At 41.1% G+C, this 23,098-nt stretch overlaps 1 protein-coding gene across 8 annotated transcripts in view; it reads left to right on the top strand.

Annotated features, from left to right (window-relative positions):
- The window catches only part of TRPM3 (transient receptor potential cation channel subfamily M member 3), a 493,595-nt gene that overhangs the window by 291,888 nt on the left and 178,609 nt on the right, over nucleotides 1–23,098 (top strand). For 3 of the 8 annotated variants that reach the window (XM_078061329.1, XM_078061328.1, XM_078061334.1), the window contains exons 7-8: nucleotides 832–906; nucleotides 20,014–20,281. In XM_078061329.1, the coding sequence (XP_077917455.1) occupies nucleotides 832–906; nucleotides 20,014–20,281 (343 nt within the window). The remainder of the gene's footprint in view (nucleotides 1–831; nucleotides 907–20,013; nucleotides 20,282–23,098) is intronic. The other 5 variants (XM_078061333.1, XM_078061332.1, XM_078061335.1 and 2 more) reach the window with 2 other exon arrangements.

Here is a 23,098-nt window from a genome sequence, read left to right as displayed (position 1 = left end):
GGAAACCTATTATAATGGAATGGCTTTGGTGACTTCTTCTGTATATAGATAGATGCATACATACATCGAAGGAAGGAAGGAAGCAGTAGATAGATGATATGGGTAGATAATATATATACGGCTGTATCTAATTAGTCATGTTCTTGGCAATAAGAGAAAGAAAAGAGTGAGAAATGGGGCAATCTTTTCAGTAAATAATATGCATGTTGAGTGACATGTCAACATTGGTTTCAATTACTCTTTAAAAGGAAAAGAAATTAAGTACATTAGCCAGTGGTGCAGGGGGGTGGGGGGGTGGGGGTGGGGGATATTCCATTTAAGTCAAAAGTAAGTCAATCACCTGAAAACAGGATGCATATCCCCCAAAAAAACAGAAAAGCATTTTTAAAAGGAGAGAGGGGACAATCCAGTTCTGCTCAGTCTTGGAAAACACAGAACCAAATTCATGATTATTATTAGAATCACTATAACAACAGCTAGTGTTTCTTGAGGATTTACTTAAGGGCTAAGCATGCTTACAAGTACTCAACACAGAGTGCCTCGTTTAACTCTTTGACCACCAGAGCAGTCACCTAGGCTAAAACAGAATAATAAGGGTTGCTTTCTCCAGCAAAGGGGACGCTGATTTGAAGGACCCCAACAAGTGAAAGAGTGATGAGACACGGTAGAGCTGGTACAAAGGGCTGTTTGATGCTTTGTGAAAGTCTGAATATGCAACTTAGATTTCCATCACATGTACACATTTATAAGTTGGGTGAGTCCATCTGCTTTAATGAAATGTATATTCAACCATCGGGTTGTAGAAATTTCAAAGATTTTATTTTTTGACAGGATGCCTGCCGTTTTTCTCTCTTGACTCCCGCTTGTTTTATTCATTTTGGGGTAGTTGCCAATTAGACCCAATTGGTAAGTATAATTAATGGACAACATGAATCTCCTCTTAAACCCCAACCAAGAAAACTAACCATAAAACCATTCGTTTCCTTTAAAAATTCCTAACACTCTCTCTCCCTATGACTGCTGCTTATCTCTTTCTAAGACTTCCAGCCACATCAGAGATTAGTTACTCGCTATTATTTCTCATCCTAAAATCCGACATAAGAATAAGACAGGGAGGAGGGAGATAAGCATTTCTTGAGGCCCTGGTATGTTCCAGGCACTATGCTAGGCATTCATATGTACTGTCTCTTAATACTCACAGCAACCCTTCAAGGTAGGGATTATTATCTTCCTTTTATATAGTTGATGACACAGCATTACAGAGAATTTAAGCCCTTGTTCTAAATCCAGTTAGTGGCACAGCGTGGCACAAGCCAGGCTGATGTGATTCCAGAACGCTTGCTCTTTTCACCCCACATAAGGAGGCCTTATATCATTCAAAAAGACACTTCCCTAAAATCTTGTTACCTTGGAGGGTTTGGGGGTCATTACTTCATTCAACAACTATTTGAACACAAACTCCATGTCACACACGGGTAGGACATTGGTTCATTTGGAATTCATCAGCAACAGAACTTTGGGCAGAGGACAGTGCTTAGTGGCAAGATGGTGGAGGAATTCACAGGAGCAACAATGAGGAGGAAATAGAGTAGGGTGATGGCATGGAGGATGGGGTGAAGAGAAACAGAAGCTCCTGATCGTGTACCCATGGCTACAGTCTTTCTTCATGTGACTCGTGGACTTCCCTTTGTCATCCTATGCCTGAGAATATATGAAGGAGGCTGGGAAGGCAAAGGGACGTTCAATTGTCATCACTGGCATCTTTTTTGATCATTGCACCATCTTCAAATGCATTGGGGTAACCATGACATGAAAATTTCCATCATTGAGCCCATAACTGTTCCATGAGATCAATAACAGTTCCGTGGATTAAGGGTGATAGCAGAACTTCATCCAGGGAGACCTGGAAGTAAGAAATAATGAATTTATATTCCCATAGACTGACAGCCCTGGGTTCAAACCACATGACTTGAAAAGGATGTTAAACTTCCTCTGGGTGGGTTACATGTGTATCAGGGACATTTCATTGCCTTCTGTGGATGCTCTAACCTGTTTGGACTTTCTACTACCTGTAGACTCAACCAATCAAGTAAAAGACCATGCAAAATACAAATATCAAATTCATGACCCGTTAACTTTGGACTCTAATGACCAGCCATTTCTCAGAGGCTCTCAGCTGAACATGTTGTTTGAAGTTTTCCCTACCTCTTAAAGAATTTTCCTTCTAAAAAGAATAGGTTGTGTGACGAAGACAATGCAGTGTAAACATCTGCCCTCTCTTCATCTCTTGAAATGGCCTGATACAAGTTGGCTGTCACTGAAATGTTTGTCATGCTTGGTACTAAAAAGTCACTTTGTCAATCAAGACAGTAATGGAGTCAAACGAATAATGTTGGGGGAGTAGAACTAACGTTAGCGAAACCTGTTTCTAGGTAGCTGCCTATCTTGTTTATCTGACTTACTTTCCAGTTCAAGCTAGGAGCCTTTTCTCTGTTGGGAACGCGCTTCTTTATGCATTAGAATGACTTGTTCAGGGACTGGGGCGGCTCCTGTAAACAGTCCACCATTCCATTCCGATAAGATCTCCTAGGTGCTTTTACATTCCAGGAAGCACGCTGAGATCTCTTTTCAGATTCGAAAGATTTGTATTGCAAATAGTTGGCATTTTGGTCTCAATGTCAGCAAAATCTGCTGTTTTTGGTCAGATCTAATAGGCTACTCTCATGATAACATAGACCTTCTTAATGCGACCCAACCTCTTCCCGGTTTCACTGCTAAAGGAGTGTCTTTCCGTATCTTTTCACCTGTTGTTTTTCTAGTTTCTCCTTTCATCATGCATGTGGATCTTCTGCTCCACCCATTCCAAGCTACTTGCAGTTTCCTATAAATGATATAGCGACATACCTCGTCAGATGTGTTTTCCTCCTGTTTTGACATTTGCTGAAATTCCAACCTCTTCCAACTCTAGTTATTGACAGAAAGCTACATTCCAAGCCTCGCTTGAAAATCTTCTCTTCTGTGAAATCTTATCATAACACACACACACACACATGCACGCATGCACACTGTGATTCTTGTAGGCTCAATTATTTGCCCCATAACTCCTGTTGCCACAGTGCCCTGTGTAAGTCTCTGTGTAAGAGGCTCTGTCTCTTCCGGCAGAGTGCTTATCTGTCTGCCTGCACCGTCCCCTCCGTCACCTGTAGATTGTGAGCTCCTTGCGAGCAAAGCCTGAGTCCTACTCATCTTTGTCATCCGGCAACCCTAGCACAGTGCCTGGTACGTGCAGGTAGGTGCTCAATAAATGTTTATTGTAAACATCAGTCCATGTTTTTCTGGCCTTATTTTTAGCTCTGGTTTCCAGCCTGACGTAAAAATGTAATAGAGGAGCTTAGATGTTGAAAGCTACAAAGGAAGGACACGTAATAAAGCAATAACACATAGACAGACTTAGGGAAGAGAAACGAATAGGAACACGTACAGGCAAAGACCATCGTGAAGACTTCCGACTGTCATGGGCATGAAAGCATTTGTCCTAGAAATTTGAATGTGTTCCTGTTGACTCGTGATTCTTGTTAAATCGTTGCCATCATACGAACTCAGTTGAAGGATGTGTAATTTTTGTACCAGCCTATGCCATGGTGGCTTCATTATTTCCATTTGCACAGAAAAAGAAATAAGTATTGATTTTCCCCCACTTATTTAAAGTGATAATTGCCCGTGGCTGCTTTTCAGTCTAGATTAGGATCAACCATTCAGTAGAAATGCATAGCTAACTTTAGAAAGTTAGGCAAACATGAAATAAATGGCAGAACTTGTGCTGACCGAGTACTTTTCTGCCATAATCAACGATTTTACAGTGGGATATATTTAGAGAGAATAAGGTATCTCATTCTCTAGGGGTCTAAAAAAAAAAAGTGGGCTGAGATTTTAATTTGCTTGTAAGGCTAGGGAATTTGTCATAGGACCCCTCCAAGCCCCTTCCCAGAATTTAAAATAATATTCTTCTCCCTTCAAATATTATTTGGATCATTTCAAACCATTGAAACTGATGGCTACGGAAGTGAAGTCGATTTCAGATAGGCTTGAAAAGTGACTAGAAATAGGGCTCCCAAGGTGTTAGTAATAAAATTGTCAGATATTGTGACAGAATACAAATCTTTTAACCTTGAACCCTCAGCAAAAGATATTAACCCCTAAGGAAGAAAAAAAAAAAAAAAAAAAAGAGGAAAATAGAGATGTTATGCCCTAATACCAGCCAAATAGGCAAACAGTTGATTTTTTTTCTTTTCTTTTTTGGCATCCAGAGCTGAAACAAACAAGCAGCTCTTCCCCTCAATGAACAGGCTGTCCCTGTTCCACAAGGATGCCAGATTTCAAAAGCTGCGTGGAGTTCCACATGCCACGGCCCTGCAGGGAAACACTGAGGTCCTAAATCTCAGGCAGAGGAATCAACAGCGCTTGTTGGCTAATGAGCCTTGGCGTCTTGGCATCCACACGGGGTTCTGTGGGCAATTCCTGCTGGAGCGAGGGAGGATGAAAAAAAAAAACAGGTGCGCCTTTGCTCAACCGGGGGCGTGAGGACTGAAGAGTCAGCTTTTCTGGTCATCAAACAAATCTGAGCTGAACCTCTCCTCATTAGCAGCATTTCTTCCACATAGGAAGTGAGGACTGGCTCAGGTGCATATCAGAATTTATTAGGAAATCATGGGGGAGATTCTGAAAGAGACAATTAAGCATGGCGTGCCCACATCAGGAGTTGGGGGAGAGATAGAAAGTTCTCCTCACCCTTGTATTTCTGTCCCTGGACTCAGTTTTCATGGCATGCACCGAGCAGGATTTGTCTTGTTCTGTCGACTTACTTCTTTCCATTATTCAAGTAATAAGAACCGTGGTAGTGAGTATGAATTATGGCTCATAAACTTAGGCATGTAGGAAATGTCATGTAATAAAAATTTTCCTTAATTCAAATAAATCCAATTCCAAGCCCTCTTTCCATCTAGTTTTGGTGAATTCAATCTCAGTCTTTATTAGGTCTCTCTCTCCTTCCCCCTCTCGTGCTCTCTCTCTCTCCCCTCTTTCTGCCCCCCTCCCACCTCTCCCCTTCCTCCCTCCTTTCCCGTCTTCTCCCTCTCTCTCCCCCTGCCTGCTCTCTCTCTCAGGCTGATAGCGTACCTGGGAAATTGGGAAGGGGCCTCGTACTTTCCCTCAGCCAAGGTAACCATTGCTGCCATAACTGCCCCAGCCCGCGTGGTCCCTCCCAGACCAGGCAGAAGGCTTGGGAGCTCCAGTGCTGAGCAGAGTCCCAGGGTACACCTCACAGCGAACCCCTTCAGGCCAGGTGTCCATGCTCATTGCACCCTCCTGGAGCTTGCATCTGGGTGGAAGGAAACAGGAAATAAATAAGCAAAACATATAGCGTATTACATAGTGATAAGTGTTAGGGAGATTAGAAGTAAGTCAAAAAAGGGAGTGGAGGAAGGAGCTGCAATTTTAAACAAACAGGTGAAGGCCTCGCTGGAAAGGAGACATTTGAGTGAGGACCTTAGGAAGTGAGGGAGCAAGTTATGGGACATCTTGGGGAAGACCGTTTCCGGCACAGCAATGAAAAGGCCCTGAGGCAGGAATATAGGCAACATGATTGGAAAACATCAGGAGGCCTGCGTGGCCATGTGGATAGAACAGGGAGGAGAGGAGCAGGAATGGAGTCTGGGGAAGGAACAAGGGCCAGATCCAGTGAGGACAGTAAGAACTTTGACTTCTGCATTCTCCCTATATGAAATAGTAGCTTGCAGAGTTTTGAGCAAAGGAATAAGTGTTCTTGTATGTTTCAACAGCATCACCTTACCTACTGAGTTGAGTAGGCCTCCCAGGGAGTGGGTGTGAAAGCAGAAACACCAGTCAAGAGGCCATGGCAATAATCCAGGCAAAAGCTGGTGGTGCTTAGACTAGGGGTGGTAGCAGTTGAAGAGGTGAGAAGTATATCATTCAGGCTATAATTTGAAGGCAGAACAGGCAAGATTTACCATTAAATTAGCTACAGGTTGTGAAAAGGAAAAGATGAGTCTAGGATGACTCCAATTTTGGGGGGCTGCCCAGCTAGAAGACTGTGTTGAGGCTGTGGGGATGGGAATGGCAGGTATGAGATGATATGAGGAGCTTACCTTTGGGCATGTCCGATCTGAGGCATCTCACAGCCCATGTGGCAATGTTGAGAGGAGCACAGTTGTGCGAGACTAAATTTCAGTGGAGATACTCGGTCTGGAGATGTAAATATGGAAGTTGTCCATGTGTAGCCAGTGTATGAGACCATGCTGGTGGGTGGGATCATCCAGGGAGTGTGTGAGGAGAGACAGTAGGGGACAGCAGAGGACCAAGAACTGATTCCTAAGACAGTCCATCTACCAGAGGTCAGGGAAATGAGAGGGGAGCAGCAAAGATGAAGAAGGAGCAACTCACAAGGTAAGGAGAGGGAGCTGTCTGGAAGCCAAGTGAAGGACATATTTCCAAGAGGAAGGAATGGCCAACTGGGTCAAGTCAGAAGAGACGTGGGAACTGACAGTCAGGGAGGCTGTGAGTCCCTTCTTCCTGTGTCATCAGCTCCCACTTCTCCCTATCAGAGACACTTGGCTTCTCCTCTTTCTCTTCAAGACATTGGTGAGCTCAGGTTCTTAACAAAAGCCATTCAGTGAGTTCACCCTCAGGCCAACAATGCCAACTTTCCCTAAGGAAAGACAGCCCAGTGGGCCCTTTTGGAAATAAGGAGAAAGAGAAAAAATGGAAAACAAAATGGGAATTAATTAGTAACTCAACAAATGATCATGCTACACAGAAACTTATTAGGCAAAGTACCAAGGAGAGAATACATTCAATATAGGTAAATAATATTCAGCAGTACAGTGAGACCCCTACTGAAATAGGATAAAGTGGGGAGCCGTTCATCTTTAAATAGTTGGTTCTAGTGGCTGAACGACAAGACGAGCAAATATCTTCCAGTAACGGCCATGTTTTCTCAATCGTATACAACGAAACTGGATGTCACTGCTTGGCTTACAAGGTCAGATTTCCAGCTTGGTTAGTTTCTCATTGATCATGGACATACTCAGTCTTGGCCAACTAACAGATGTTGCCTCATAGGAATCATTTTTATCACAATAGTTAGACCCAAAGGTTGGCAAACTACAGACTGTGAGCCAAATCCAGCATGCCATCTATCTTTGTAAATAAAGCTTTATTGGAACACGGCCACATCCATGCTCATTCTTCTGTGTACCATCTATGGCTGCCTTCATGCCACAGTGGCAGAGTTGAGGGCTTACAACAGAGGCTGTCTGGCCTGCAAAGCTGAAAATACTTACTATCTGGCCTTTTGCAGAAAAAGTTTGCTGACTCCTAGTTTGGACTTTAAGATAGACTGCTGGAAACATAACATGGGTGTTTCAGTCCTACTCCATGGGCTCTCATCTTAAGTTACTGCAGGGGACACATCTTGGATTTCACTTCTTTTCATCGACGGAAGTCTCCTCTACTTATAGCTTAATGCTGGGGCGGTGGTTCTCAAAGTGTAGTCTGTGGACCAGCAGCAATAGGAACTTGGGAACTTGTTAGAAACGCACATTCTCAAGTCCCATTTTAGACCTACTTAGAAGCTTTGGGTCATTCTGATGCATGCTACACTCAAAAGCCATGCGTTAGAGCAGACACTGATCAGAAGAGCTAAGAACTTGACATGGGCATTTCTACACACCCCTCTCGGTGATAATTTTCAGTGCACAAACTGGTTCTTTGTACATTAGCATTAGGGTTTTAAGAACAGTTCCTAGAGGGCCACTTTCTTATATATAACATTAGGGTCATGCCCTTTCTAGGATGATTACTATTGCAGTCAAAGGATTCTTGGTGGCAGAGTAGGAAGAAGCCAAGTGGCTGTTTCACACAAACATGACAGAGTAGGATAATGAGTGAGTGATTAAGGACCCAAAGTACCATTGGATGCCCCTGGGCCATGACTGTCTGCCGATTCTTCATCCCAGCACTCCAATGTGTTTAAGTGATAGCATGTAATGAGGCATTTATTTATAAGAGAGAAGAGTAGAAGTGATTTATTTTCGGCACCATCAAGGATATGCTAGAATGAGAAAAACTTTAAATCGATATTTTCCCCCTCCAGGATTTATGCAGTGCTGCCAGATTGTAGATGCTATTTTCCCTTGCTTAATGATCGAATCCTTCCCTGGAGCTTCATCCCTCTGAGTACCTCACAGGAAGGAATATCTCTGATAATGAATAGCTGTGGTTTAGAAGGAGCTGGAAACCTGATCCCAGGGAATCACAGAGGGGCAGCAGTGAGTCTTGGCCTTATTAAGCCAGGAAGAGATGTAGCAAAGGAACAGCCAGCCGACTCGGGCCCCTTTCTAAATATCTGAGGGTGGCATCCATGTTTAAAATCTTCCAGAAACGAGTTTGAGACGCTAAGACATGAGAAACTTAGAGTGATCCTATGTACTGGTTTGTCCCGGACCAGATAGTTCTGGCTTATACCTGTCATCCCAAGAAAACTATTAAGGATTGATGGCCCCTTCCCTTGCAAGAGTGTCCTGGTGTTTGAATGCTAAATCATACGGTCACCCCTGTGAGAGATAACCCAGAAGAGTACAGTGTCCAGACTCTGCATTTCCTAACAGGCCCCTGTTTGGGAAACCCAGTTCAGATAGGCAGTTTATTCTCTAGGCCTCAGTTTATTTAACTATAAAATGGGGATAGTAATATCTCTATCATAGGGTTGTTGAGCAGACTGAGTCAGCCAGTGCAACCTGCCTGGAGGCTGCCATTTCTGGTAGGTGCTCAACACCTGCTCCTTCCCCTAAGAGAAAAAGAAACTGCCTTCAGCCTTTTGGCTGAGCGGACTTCACTACATGAGATCGTTCGCTGCAACTCAGAAATTCATAAGCGACCTTGTTTGGGCTCCATTTATAACTAGGTTTTTTTTAGTGTATTGTTAACTGTTGTTTCCCTTGGAGGAGCTATAAAAACATAAATAAAAAAACTGTCTTTCAGAGAAGGCCATATTTGCACTTGAAAAATAATTTCACGTTCACAGGTTTGAACCAGAGGCTCAAGTTTGTTAGATGCTCTGCTGCAAAGCGAAGGCCAGAAAGAGAAATGACAGTATTGTAATTCGTGATGTTGGAGCTTGAGAAAGCCCAATAAATTATACATCACCCTTGATGGGACAAGATTGAAATTGACTGAGAGTTGGACACCAGAGTCAGGCAGATGGAGATCAAAATATCATTTTTATTAATGGTGAAGTTGTTGGAAATAATGACTTAGTGTGAGAGCCAAAGGGGTTTGCCTACTCACTTGAGCCTCCAGACAGCCAACCAGAGAAGAAATTTGTGTCTACAAAACACACCTTTACTAACAGCACTGACTGGCACTGGTCCGTGGAGGAAAAGGAAGAAAGAAGCTAAATTCTCTTCAGTGGAAGACTTTGAGTAGATTTATTCTAACTGAGAAACATGGCCAGACATTAGTCACCACCGATCAAGTTGCTCAATTTTATATGTGGAGAGGAGTAAGGGAAGGACAAGGGGCTAGATGCATTACCCTAATAGACCTCCATCCACACCGGAACTTGAAACCAGGGGAAAGAAGGTTCTTTGTGACGTTGTCATTCATATTTCTCACTGAGCATTTAGTCACAATAAAGATTTGATTAGACTTGACACACTGTCTTTTAGAAAAGATGCCCAGATAAATATAAATTTATCATTTCTCCCAACTGCTGGTCAGAAATTGGACTAAATGCCATTACTAGATCCCAAATAATTAGAACACTCCCTTTGTCTCATATATGATAGGGCAGTCAGTTACTTTAATAACCTTGGTGGTGAATGAAGGTCACTCCTAGCCTACAGCACCTTAGTGTCTGAATCATATCAATCACCTCAGAGGGAACAGAATTAGGTTGCCATTTTAGTCATGTAGTTCCCTATTCATTTCATCTGGAGGAAGTAATAGCTTTCGTGGATATTGTTCCAGCAAAGGGAAGAATGTAAACCTCTATTTACGTCTTTCCCCCTCCATGACCAGAACACGTTGTCACTCCAGCTGGGTGCAATTCTGAGAAACAATGAGCCTTCAATTTAAAAGTACAAGACAGCTGAACCAAATTGGCTCTTTGAGTCACTAAGAATCTGGACTCGTCCAGACCTAATCCAAATGGACCAAGTGAAATGTGAGCACCCACCTGGGTGACTCAGCTTCTTCTTCTCTAGGTCTCTGACTACTGCTGAGTCCCGTTAGTTAAGGCCTAGGAAAAGCCAACATGAGGCCACTTTTGAACCATTTATGGTTATCATCTCTGTCAGCCGGACACATCAATAGTATTGCGATAAGGCACTCAGTCCCTTTATAACCACCAATTTATTCCTGTCCCTTCAGCTGTGCTGGTCCCAAGGTCTAGACCCCAGACATTGTGCATTTTAATTTTGTTTTATTTCACAAGTATTTAAACTATCTTCTATGTGTGAAGCACTTTGGAAACCAGGATGTTGCCTAAGAGGGTCCTGTCCCAAGAAACTTAAAATCTAGTGGGTAAAATTTTCCTTAAAGCAAGACAGAATAAAATAACTGCCAAAAGCTATGTAAAAGAAAAACAAATCAACAATGGACTACAAAGGAATGAATGAGTAATACTACCCAAGGGAGCTAGGAAGTGCCTCAGGAATTAGTAACATTTAGACTGGACTTTGAAGATGGAGTTGGGGGTTCTCTGAGGGACCACAATACATAGCACCTGTCTTCCTCATCCAAATTCTGAACAATTTGAGAAATAAAAAAAGTACTTGACGGGACTCAAAATACCAGTTTTTGTTGTCGGGCAAGTTAGCAGATGTGGCTTTAAGTCTGTTAGTCAAGTGGGCCTAGGGGCTCCCTCAAATCAGATAGCATCCCACAAGGAGCCTTCACCCCCCACCCCAGCACACACAGCTTTGGGCACAGGGCCCCTGGAGAAACTGGGAGACCTCATTCTTCTTCATGAAACCAGGAGTAGGGAGAGATATTTCCCTCTAAAAATTAGGATGTCTAGGAATCCTAGATGGCAGATCATGATGATAGTCTGATGAGACTAGAATTAGGGTGAACAGAAGGTTCTGGAGGGAGATTAGGCTGCAGATGGAGGCTAGGACCAGAACATGAGGAGCCTTGCCTGTCACGTGAAAGATGTGAGATTTTGTCTATGAGCAACGGGGGGAACCCACTAAAGATGGCTATAGAGAAGACTGTGTTTATGATGGTAACTAGCTGGTGGTGATCATTGTGGAGGCAGGGAAATCAGGATGCAGTTCTGCTAGTCCACAGGAATGAGCATACCAGTGAGCATAGAAACCGGGCATTTGGAATAATTCCTGATTTCATGAGAATTTAGATCAGATCTCAGTGCCCTGGAACTCAGGCCAGTTGATTGAGGGGGAAATTGCTTATGTCAGAAAACATCAAAAACTTAATGTGGAAATAATTATATTGTCATTTAAGAAATCAGGAGATACTTGATGGTAATGCAGTGCCCTGCCTTCCCGCCTTCCTTCTGTACCCCAAGTTTTAGTGAGTATCTACCCTGTGTAGAGCTCTGTATGGTGTGCAGGGAATACAAAGATAAACCTACCTAATAGAGAAAAGAGGTGCCTAAACATGTCATTAATGAGCTAAAACTTCGGGATGAAAGGTGCTATGAGAATGTTTTTATTTATAACAGAGTAATTGATGGACAAAGTTATAAAATATATTCATTGGCATGCGCTTTTAAAAAAAGCAAATGCTGTGAGGAAACACAAGTGAGAATGGTTAATTCTGCCCTGTGGGGCAAGGGGGAGGGGGCCCAGGAAGACTTGTCTTTGAACCTGAGAACTGCAGGATGAGTATGAGTTCCTCACAGAGAGTAAGTCAAAAAGAACATTCCCTAAAGAGAAAAAAGACCTTTTCACATCTGGGGCAGGAAGAAGTAATTGCAGCCTGTCTCAACTAATACAGAAAGGTTTTTGTTTTTGTTTTTGTTTTTGTTTTTTTAGAAGGGCAAATTAATACACATGCCACTATTTTGCCATTACCCGCAACATTGGTCTTTCCTACCGTCTCCCTCTCCTCCCACCTCTGTCCTGCCCTGGGGGCCAGGTCTTTCCATGTTTTGTTAAATCCATAATTCCCTGGCCTGCTCTGCTGCCTACTAATTCCACCCAGAAGCCAAACGAACTTGTATGGGCCGTGGACCTAGATCCTGGCACATTTATCGGGGAGGATAGGCAAAGTATTATAAAGTAAAATGAGTTAGAACCACTCTGATTACCTTACATTTGAGAAGGCAAGGGATGCCTTTTGATGTGGGGGTTTTGAACAGAGTAGAAAGTAAGAAGACTCTAGCTTTGTTTGGGTGACTTTTCTTGTAGACTTAGATCAGTTACATTAAGACATTCAGCCCGCAAACAATGGCCTCAAAGAAAACACTGGCTCTTTCCTTTTATGAAAATAATACTTGCACCACAGCCCCTGGGATTGGCCGTTCCCTTTCTATTGAAACGATTCACAGAGAATGTTACTTGCATGTCCTGGTAATAAGCGAATGTTAATAGCAGGATATTTCAATCAGAGCTGGTTGGCCATAAGGGAATAACTGTTTCCCATTGACTAAGTCAAAGGCCAAGTTACTTTATTAGCATATAATATACTTGGAGTTGGTTTATGGGTTTTTGTTATTTGGCATCTACATCTTTGTCCAACCCACAGAACTCGAAAGGCTTTCCAAGCTGGTTGAGGAGAGGCCCAGGGTAGAAGGCATTTGGGGAGTAATACAAGAAGTCACCTAACCCCCCTCCAGAAAGAGTCACCTACCCCAAACCAGAAAGTTTTAGCCTTTTGGATACAAGATAAAAAAATTTGTCTTCCTAAGCATATTATTGGTCTGCGTGAGAGAACATTCAAACTTTGGAAAAACGTGTTTCAGGTTATTTGTCAGAGCATCCTTTTGATTTAAACATATGAAATGCATTTATTTTTCTTTCATCCTCATGAATATTTACATATATTTAAAGTAGAAATCTTTTATAAGCTTAATAAATATAAATAAGAATCTTTATATTTGTGCTTGCTTAACAATATGGTTCTCAAGTGCCAAACTCTAAGTGTTTTATAAATAATGACTAATTATAAATCTCTCCCTCCCTCTCTCTCTGTCTCTCTCTCTCTCTCACACACACACACACACCACACACCCTTTCATTCCCCTCACTCAGGTCACATAATCTCTTTTCCAGGGTACCCTCTGCCCCTTCCTTTCTCCCTGCATACACTCTTCTCTGCTTGCTTAAACACCCTTCATGATTCATTGGCATGGGCTTTTAAAAAAAGAGCCACGGCTCATGGAAGCTTCACTCCCCACCAACCCACTTTCCGGTTATTCACTCCAGACCTAGGGATTTCCACTCTAATTCCAGGAAGGCAAATGTGGCCCACTGCAGGTCTGCAATCCACCTCTAGTCCAACCAGCTTTGAAAGAAGCCAAATAAGGCCAACCTTCTGTGAACGGGTCAATTCTCTGACAGGGGAGTGTGGACATGGAGGACATGACAGGTATTTCTAGTACACGTGCCACAGCGTACCGTGGCTGGTCTACAGGATACCTCACTTAATCCACTCATCCACCCTCCCAGGCTGTCCTTTGCCCTCTGATGGCCAGACAGAAAATCGAAGCAAAACTATCTCCAAAATGAAAGCCAGCTGGTGGGAGCTAGTACAGCATTCCTATGAAAATACTGGTGGCATTGATAATGCACAAAATAGATTAGTGCAACAGTATTGAAAACAAGCTGGACAAGAAGGGTTTTGCCATATTAATTTGATAGATTCTGCATTCTCTGTCCCCAGGAAAAGAAAGGCTACACCATCAGCTCTCAGTCATTTATCACTGAGAGAGGCTTTCCCATCAATTCGAACTCTGTATCTTTAGTGTCTTAACAACCGCCTGTCTCCAGCCAAATTTGCTGAGATTTTAAATGGCAAGATAAAATACACATGGCTTATTGGCATTAGCTGTAAACAGGAAGGATTGTATAGGGAGGGGACCCATTACGTTAAATATCAGTAAGGGAATTGCCATAGGAACTGGTGAATAGGAAAGGACATTTAAGAAATTCACATTATTTTCCCCCTGCCTAGTCCTAAAAGGAATTGGAAATTTATATGTTGGGAAGTCCCAACCACCGGGAAAGACCCCAGCCATCTTTCCAGGAATTTCCTTCCCACTCGAGAACCATAAGTATCCAGAAGTGAAGCATCTTGTTGTGTGTGGCTTTATTTTTGCTGCCTAAGAGTTTGTGTGGTACTTTATATCTCCAAATGCTTTCCTAAGCATCAATTTAGGTGCAGAATTATAGTGGCAAAAAGGTATAGTAATTACAATGACGCACAGGAGTGGTTTGCAGGTTTTGGCATTTACCAATTGTTACATCACCGAGATTCACCAACAGATAATTGGGTTTCTTACCCATTTCCAAATAAGGCCAGCCACATTCCGGTTATAGTTGTGTCGTCTTGAATAGATAGTATATTTTACCTCTAAACATGAAGGCAATATCCAAAACATCTGCTTCCACAGGAGACTGAAAAGATCTTTTCAGAAGAAGAAAAAATGTTTTCTTATGTCATTCCCTAGATATTTTCTTGGGCTTGCTCTGTTCCTTGGTAGCTCAACTATTTCCAGTTGTGTTCCCTTTCACAAAGTACAGCATATTAAAATATTCTCTTTGTGGACAATAATATTCTATAGTCGTACCTGAATATTCAAGTGTTATGAATCTTCCTAATGATAAGAAGCACCTTAAACTTAATAAACAAGAATAGTGTCGAGTGTTGTCAGTTGAACACAAGTGATTACCAGATTTACGTACTTTTTATCAATCTGTCCACAGTTTCTCTGAACATAGAAGAGATTCACTAAATAGATAAGAGCATCAAGAATCTCTATCTGTTGAACGCTCTGTATTATGCAAACTTCAGCCATTACTTCTCAAGTAGGTAGCAAATTGGTATCCATTAAAATGAGGCAAACAGCTTACTGCTTCTCTTCCCATCACTATAGTAATTGCTAATGTCCCCCAAGTCTGTGCAAGGTTCTGTTTGAAGAATGCAAAATCTTAAGGCAGTTGCTGAGTTTCTATGGCTTCCTTCTGTAGTCCAAATACAGGAGATAGTGACCAGTGTTCTGTTGGTAGAAGCCAGCCATCGAACCAAAGACCAGATGATTGAAGTGAGAAGTTGGATGAAGGGGACATGTTCAATGCTTTAAAATTTTATGCCAATTTTAATTATGTAACTTTAAAATTGTGAAACATAAAATATACTGGTGAAGTCCTACCATATGCATAATTTCAATGCATGTGAATTCTCCACACAAACTTCCAAATCATCAAGAATCACATAATCCCAGAGGTGGCAAGGCCAGTGAATTAACTGTGTTGTTATTGCGGCACAATTTCAGGGACTTGACAGAAATGCCCACCCACCATTGATGGACTCAGTCTTGAATGCATTAAGATCTTCAGGAAGCCATCTCTCACAGAAAGTTTGAACCCTCCTTTCCAAATGGCTTCTACTATAATAATCACATGATCTCTAGCCTACATCATTATGACCTACCTAAGATCAACCTTCTATGCTCCATCTTCATGTAAATATGAACCATTTCCCAACAGAAAATAAATTATTCCTTAGGCCCATAGTCATTTTAGATCATATATGGTGATGTTGACATAAAACCAAAGTGTTCATTTAGTTTGATCAAAATGCTCATGTTATCCAGGTGTTTCACTACAAACAGACTGAATGTTTTCACAAGTGCCCGAACTGATCATAGATTATGATCTCAAGTCAGCAGAAAGAAAGAAGGTGGGGGGCGGGAGGGCTTTTGGAATTTTAAGACCTTCTCCTATTCCTGCCACCTCCCTTCCTCACAACACCCAACCCAGTTTTTGCTTAAGCCAATTTTGGCACTTTCTGCCTCATTGGGAGCCCAAGCTAAAGGACATAGCAGTCAGAACAAAATGTAACAAAAGTCCAAGGGGTTATCTTCTGCAAAGAACAATGAATTGGGGGTACAGTTTGTAATTTGAAAGCCCTAGCTCAACTTGGAATGTTCTAGAATGTAGCTGTTAAATCCATTACCCAAGCCCACAGTTTTGGAGACTATGCTTCTAGCTCCAGCATTGCAAAAGCTCAAGCGTGTGGCAAGCATCTTGCCTCTTCCTGCTTAAGCAACTCCACATTACTCTAAAATTAAATTCTAATGGAAATCTCTGAGAACTACTGAAAGCCTTTGGTTATGGTAGAAAATGAAAAATTATTGCGATCAACTAAGGAATTAACCTATTTTTCCCCAAAAGCACAGGAAATGTATTCACAAAAAAAAAAAAAAAAAAGTCCCTGAGGGCTTTAGATAAAATGAAAAAAGTTTCCTGAATAATAGAGGTTATGTTTTTTAAAACTATAAATCTGAACTATTTTTTTTTTTTTTTTTGTGAATGGCTAGTAGGTTTAGCTGAGTATGGTATAAATTTGTGATTATCTTCAAAGGAATTTATATTAATTTTGTTATGGGCATAAAGAAAATAGTAGTGAGCCATGTGAATCGAGCTGAGTATGTAGTGGATCCCAGAAAGAAAAATGTTTTCTTTATGTCATTAATAGAAAATGTCCTGTTCTTGATAATTTAAGAAGCTTTTTCTTTACTAATGAGGTCATACACTACAGAGTCTAACTTTTATATTTGTGACTTTCTCTAGGGTATTTTTAATATCCTGTGTCCAAAATGTAACTTAGGAACTAAAGTGTGAACAGAAGAAATAAAGAAAAACGAGAGAGAATGAAGGGAAGGGTGATATCCTACAGTGTTTTCTGTGGAAGTTTAGCCAGTCAATCTAACTGGACAGCAGTAGTATGATATAGTTCCCTTGGGCACAGAGTTTCGTTTGAAAACCCATTCTAGAACTTCTCTCACAGGTGTCAGTGAGCTTCATAAAATAAGGCAAGCTGATGCTCTTTGCAGCTGTAACAATGTGCTTCATTTAGGGTGGAGTTCTGTAAGGGTCCATTCATAGGTTTTTCATGAATCTCTCTCAAAGATCCATAAACCCTTGAAATTGCATAGACACATTTTTTGACTATCCATATGTGTATTTTTCTGGAGAAGGGGTCACTAGCTTTCATCAGACTCACAAAAGTATTCAGAGACCCTTGTCTCCAAAAAATAGGCTAAGAACCACTGCTTTTGTTCATCACTGATTATTTGATATCATTTTCCTTTCTCAGAAACAAAGGTGGGGTGTGTGTGTGTGTGTCTTGACAGGAAGACTTAATGTTATCATATTCTGGCAGGTTTAGTTTACATAAAGCATGATATTTTTAGATATAGCCTCATTCTCTACCTCCCATAACTAAGAAATTCAAAAGTACATTATTTCAGACTATAAGAGCTTTTGTTGTCTATGGAACAAATTTCCATGTATTATCAGTGTAGGAAATGGAAGAGAATTTGGAGACCAGATATATTCAGGACTTTTGAAAAGGGAGATTCTATCTTGATACTTCATCCAATTTTTAGCACTGGGTCATAATATTATAATAATAATATGAGTTAATATAGTTGTTCTCATCCTTGTAATTGATAATGGCTTCATTCTAAATATAGGAAATTTGATCATCTAAAATGTTTCTCTGTTTCTAGGGGTTACAACAATTTGGTACATTGATAAATACATTGATATGAAATCATTTGACAGTTTATTGCTCTCAAGTCATGCTCTGAAAATTGATCCTTTGCACCTATGTATCCTTTCAAAGGGAAGAGATGTTTCCAGCCATCTTGCCTATTGTCTGGTAGATTGTAGATGATTGGAAATTCTAGAAGGCCCCTTCTAAGACTTCTTTCTCCATGAGAACGTTGAGTGGATTACTATTGGTCTGTGATTTGGAGTAAAGATTCCACTGACAGAATCAGTGCCCAAGATCAGAATTTGGCAAATGCCTCTCTTGGAAGATCCTAGAATGAGTCTAAATAAATCATTTGGTATAAAACAGCAAACACAGCGTACTGTTCCTTGATATGAAGCAATACAATAGCACGTACTAGCGCAAGGAAAAGTGAAAAATTAAATAGCATAGTTCTTTGGGAAATACCTCATAAAATAATTTTAAACATTGGAAAAGAGACCCTTTTCCAAGGCATGTTAAAATACAAATCCACGTAGGGGTGGGTATTTCCTATGTCAGCAAGTTCTCTTCCAAAAGCAGTGTGCTGTATTAACATTTCAAGTTAGCCCTTAATTTTCAAAGAGCCTTTCAACAGAATTTACTTAATCCTCATGATCAGCAGTGGGGAAAATGTCTCCTTCATAGACATGTAAATAGAGTTTTAAAGGGACATTTTGTCTGAATCATTAAGGGCCTTTGAGCCAAAGCGGAGCAGCACTGATCTTTCTCTTCCCTCCCCTTGGATTTGAAGGAGGAATTCTCAAACCTTTTCCATCCACAGAAACATCGAATGGCACCACGGGTCATCCCTCTCTTCTAATTCCCTCTGGAGCACAAAAAGAAATCTTGGGACCCACAATTGTCATTTTCTTACATTTTTAAAATGTTGATTTAAAAACAGCACCCATTTTTGTGTAACTGACATTTTGGGCCATTCCTTTAAGACGAAAATCAAATCATCAAAAACACTGACTTAGAAAAGAGAAGCCCCCAGGATACTGATAATACTGTAGAAGGATAACAGGGCCCCCAAGTCAAATACAATCTCTTACTAATGGAGCAAGAAACCAAACCTCATACTATTATTTCTCACAGGGCAGCAGTTTCTGGATAAAAGAAAAAAAACCACAGCAGGAAGGGGAAAGGGAAAAACTGAGATGACTAAAGGCTTTTTTTTTTTTTTTTAGTTCGTATTTACAGAAGTGGTACAGAATCTTGATTATTTCTTTTTTAAGATAACTGCTCTGTACAAAACCATCTCATTTTTATGGTACTGCTCAATTTCTTAACTATTCTGGGAAGGTGAAGAGCGAGAAAATGCAGCGTGATACCAAAATGAACACAAGATGTTATCCAATGAACCATGATGACACTTGAGAGGTCACTTGAAAATGAACTTCATTTCTTTTTCATCGTGTCTCTCATGGACATTCGTTTTTAATAGTCATCTTTAATATGTTAGGTTGAACCCCACATGAGTACTGATGTTAGGGCAATTTTTAGGTCTTCTAGCTTACCATTAATAACTTAAATACTTTTAAAGGTCTGTGACACCCCAGAATTCAACAACTGAATTCAACCACTGTTTCCGGACCACCCACCATGTGCCTGGTGCCTTGCTCAGTGGTGAAGGACGCAGTAATGGCAGGCGGCAGATGGCAGATGCCATGTCTCTTGGGTTCTTTATCATGACTGTTATGCTGTTAAGAACCCTTAATCAAGCGGATCATTTATGGTCAGATATAGATAGACCCCTAATGTAGCCAGTAGTTGACTCAACAAGTACATATATGCCCCCAGCTGATTTTGATAGTCTTTAATAAAGTGAACCGTTCAGATGTTTTCTTAGCACTGTGATGACACCAGGGATCTGGCCTGCTTTAAATTCCCATTTTTCACGTAAGAAACTGAACCACTGGGTACATAGGAGACTTGCTTAAGGTCACACTTGGCTTCCAGTCTTTCGGTTGCTGGCTCAAGGCTTGATCTACTAACCTTCCTTCCTCTCCTTCCTCACCCTATGCACCCCACCTCCAGTAAAGTACAGCAGTGGGTCCCTTCACCGGCCCCAGCACCCCGGGAACTCTGAGGAGAGGGCAAAATCAGATAGACTTTGGTGGGAAGATTCTGTGAAAGGATTTTCTGTACAACTTTTGCTCCACATTTTATCCCTTCATATGTTGTGATCTCCCCCGTGCTCAGTAATTTTAGTTTGTGCTTTTTGTTTCCCTTTTTGTTTCTTTGGTTTGCTGGCTTTGTGTTCTTTTCTCTCTTTTTCCCTTTTTTTTTCCTTTTTTAATGCAGGAATCGGTCAAGGAGTTCCGGTGGTGGCACTCATTGTGGAAGGAGGACCCAATGTGATCTCGATTGTCTTGGAGTACCTTCGAGACACCCCTCCCGTGCCTGTTGTTGTCTGTGATGGGAGTGGACGGGCATCTGACATCCTGGCATTTGGGCATAAATATTCAGAAGAAGGCGGGTAGGTAATTTGCCAGGCCCTATAAGAGACCTTTGAGTACAAAGCTGTGTTCCAAGCTCAGGAAGATGGTATCAGTTGATGGAGACGTTTGGTCTGGGAAGGTGGTGGGGAAGAGCAGGGGAATATATTCTAGATGTCCTATGAAGTGAGAAATTCTATGAAAGCCCCACTAGACTAGACTAATAAGGAAGACAAAAGGGAAGGAGGGGTCATAGCACTTGGTATCCTTTCTCTTCATTTCTTCTCTCTTCTGCTCTTCCCACTGAGGAGAAGCAGGGACTGGGTTCGAACACATAAAGCACAGTGAATCCGGACTCTATGGTTCATGTGCGTACTTTGGGAGAAGCTGGGATGTGCAGCTTCCAGGCTCAGTTTCCAAACACCAGCTTCACCAAACTGCTGTATGTTTACAAAGGCCAAATTTTTGCCAAAACTTTGGGTGGCCTGTGCTGTGAAATCCTTCTAGATCAGCTCAGAAAGCAGAGCCTCTAACCACTCTGTACACTCTTACTGGATTCCACCCCCACCCCCATGCATTTTCCTTGGTCTGTCTATCCCCTACTGCTATTTTCAACAGTCCGAAGCCCCAACCCCAAGGAGGACTTCTCTTCCCAACCTTCCCTGCCAATCTGAGGTCCCACCCAGTGAATGGTAAAATCCAAGCCCTCGTGCATATTATTAGATCAAAGTAATTCATCCCAAGGTGTGAATGAGTTTAAGAAGGAAAACTCAGGAGGAGTCATTGAATTTTTATTTTTTTAACTTTTTAAAAAGTTTTTATTTATTTAAGTAATCTCTACACCCAACATGGGACTCGAAGTCATGACCCCAAAATTAAGAGTTGCCCGCTCTTCTGACTGAGCCAGCCAGGCACCCCTGGTCATTAACTTTTTAAATAAGGAACTTCCTCACCTAATCAATTCTCCTAACCCATGAACCTGGTGAGAGAAAGGAGCCCCAAAGGAGATGAGATCTTTTATTCATCCCATTTTACAAACATACACAAAGTGCCTACTGGGGGCCACGCACCAAGATGGGAAAAAGCACACCAACTCTTCCTACCCTCAAATAGCTCCTAGGAAGTCTAGTAAGTAGACAAGCGTGTAATGATAATAGTGAGTGACCGGTGAGCTTGCGGACTACCGGACACTCCCTGCCCCACCTGTCATGGCCAGGTAGCCATTAACACAGGCACCCTGCCCGGGGAAGTGTATGGACCTAAATATAGGAGAGTCACGGGCCCTCCAAGTAACACTGCAAACAGTAACAGTGATTTCAGGTCCCCTGATGAAAGCTTTTGATATGAAAACAAAAACAAAAACAAAAAACTGATATTCCTAAGCATGAAATTGGAGTTTGCTTCCTGGCAAATTTAAATGACTTTTATCTTCTCCTTTCATTGTAAATATTGGTCCATTCTCTAGCTAAAAAACTGAAAAGAACATTTGCCCAAATGCCTCCATGTTGGTTACTAACCAGAGCTCAGGATCCTCAACTGTGCTTTGCTTTTATTAAAAATTAAGCCATAGTTCTCTTCAATTTAAATATAGTAACGTATTCCTTTTTCAAACATAACTGAAGAATTTATACAGTTTTTTGCTTTGGCTTACTTTTTGGCTTCCCAGTGCTTGTAATTATTTTATTGTGTTTCCACAAAGTAGATACAAGGTTGCATTCAGAATGCACATTTCCTTTTCAGAAAATTCCTGGAAAAGTGAGCTGTTCATCTCAGTATTTCAGGTTTTCTAGGTCTGTACACAATGAAGGTCTCGACCCAGGGCCTCCTTTTTGTCCTTATTGTGGGTTGTATACTTTGAAAATGTTAGTGTTTGATTAGTTGCTCTTCCTGATTCTGTTTTTTATACATGGGAAATATTACACATTTTAGAGCTTGGGCGGAGGGGCAGGGTCTCTATATTATTTAACCGAGGGGACAGAGATACACAGAGCAATTATGTGCTTGCCCGTGATCCCAGGCCAGGATTTTTTCTGGTCTATTATAAAAATTTGCTGAAATGGATTTTGTGGTATGTGCCTTCATGCTTTTTATGTAGTACTTCAATGATACTGTTGTTTGAATATAAGTGCACTTAAGTTCTCTTTAGCTTCCCCTTTGCTTATAATTTCTTAATTTTCTGTATTATTTCATGCATTCCCAAAAAGATAAAATCAATGCATTCCTGGTTGTAAACCAATGTCCAGGCTGACCAACGTGGGTTCCTTTTCTCTTTCCCCTTTCTTTTTCTTAAGTTTTTTTAAAGTTTTTATTTAAATTCCAGTTAACACACAGTATAATATTAGTTTCAGGTGTCATGTAGATTTTTTTTCCTTTCCCCAGTCCAGTCCCAAATTAAGAGTCAGAAATACCATGCCCTTTTAACTTTAATTAGCAATTTTCGCTTTAAAACCAAAGTTTTGTTTTAGTTCTGACTATTTTATGATCAAAATATGCAAAAGCACAATCTATATGGGATCTGTGCAAATATATAAACCATGGTTGATTATCAAAGAATTAACTAGCGTGAAGATAAAGAATTGAGATATAATTTCTTCCCTTGGGAATCATTGAAATTAAAACTTTAAATATTTTAAGAAACATTTAGAAACCGTGATTAAGAAAGTAGAAACTTCAAGAGAAGCTTTGTTATTGCCAATCCAAATATAAGAATCTATATTTATTTATTTTATAGGCTGTTACGATAAAAGTAAACTCTTGCTCCAGGAAAGCAATTATAAATTTATCCTGATCCAGTGAATTCATGACATTTGTCTGTGTCATCTGAATTACTGCCAGAATTAATCATGTTTACTTAGCTT

This window comes from Halichoerus grypus, chromosome 14 (assembly GCF_964656455.1).
Source record: "Halichoerus grypus chromosome 14, mHalGry1.hap1.1, whole genome shotgun sequence".
NCBI classification, from domain to species: domain Eukaryota; kingdom Metazoa; phylum Chordata; class Mammalia; order Carnivora; family Phocidae; genus Halichoerus; species Halichoerus grypus.
Note: the sequence above shows the minus strand (reverse complement) of the source record. Positions and strands in the feature narration are given on the sequence as shown.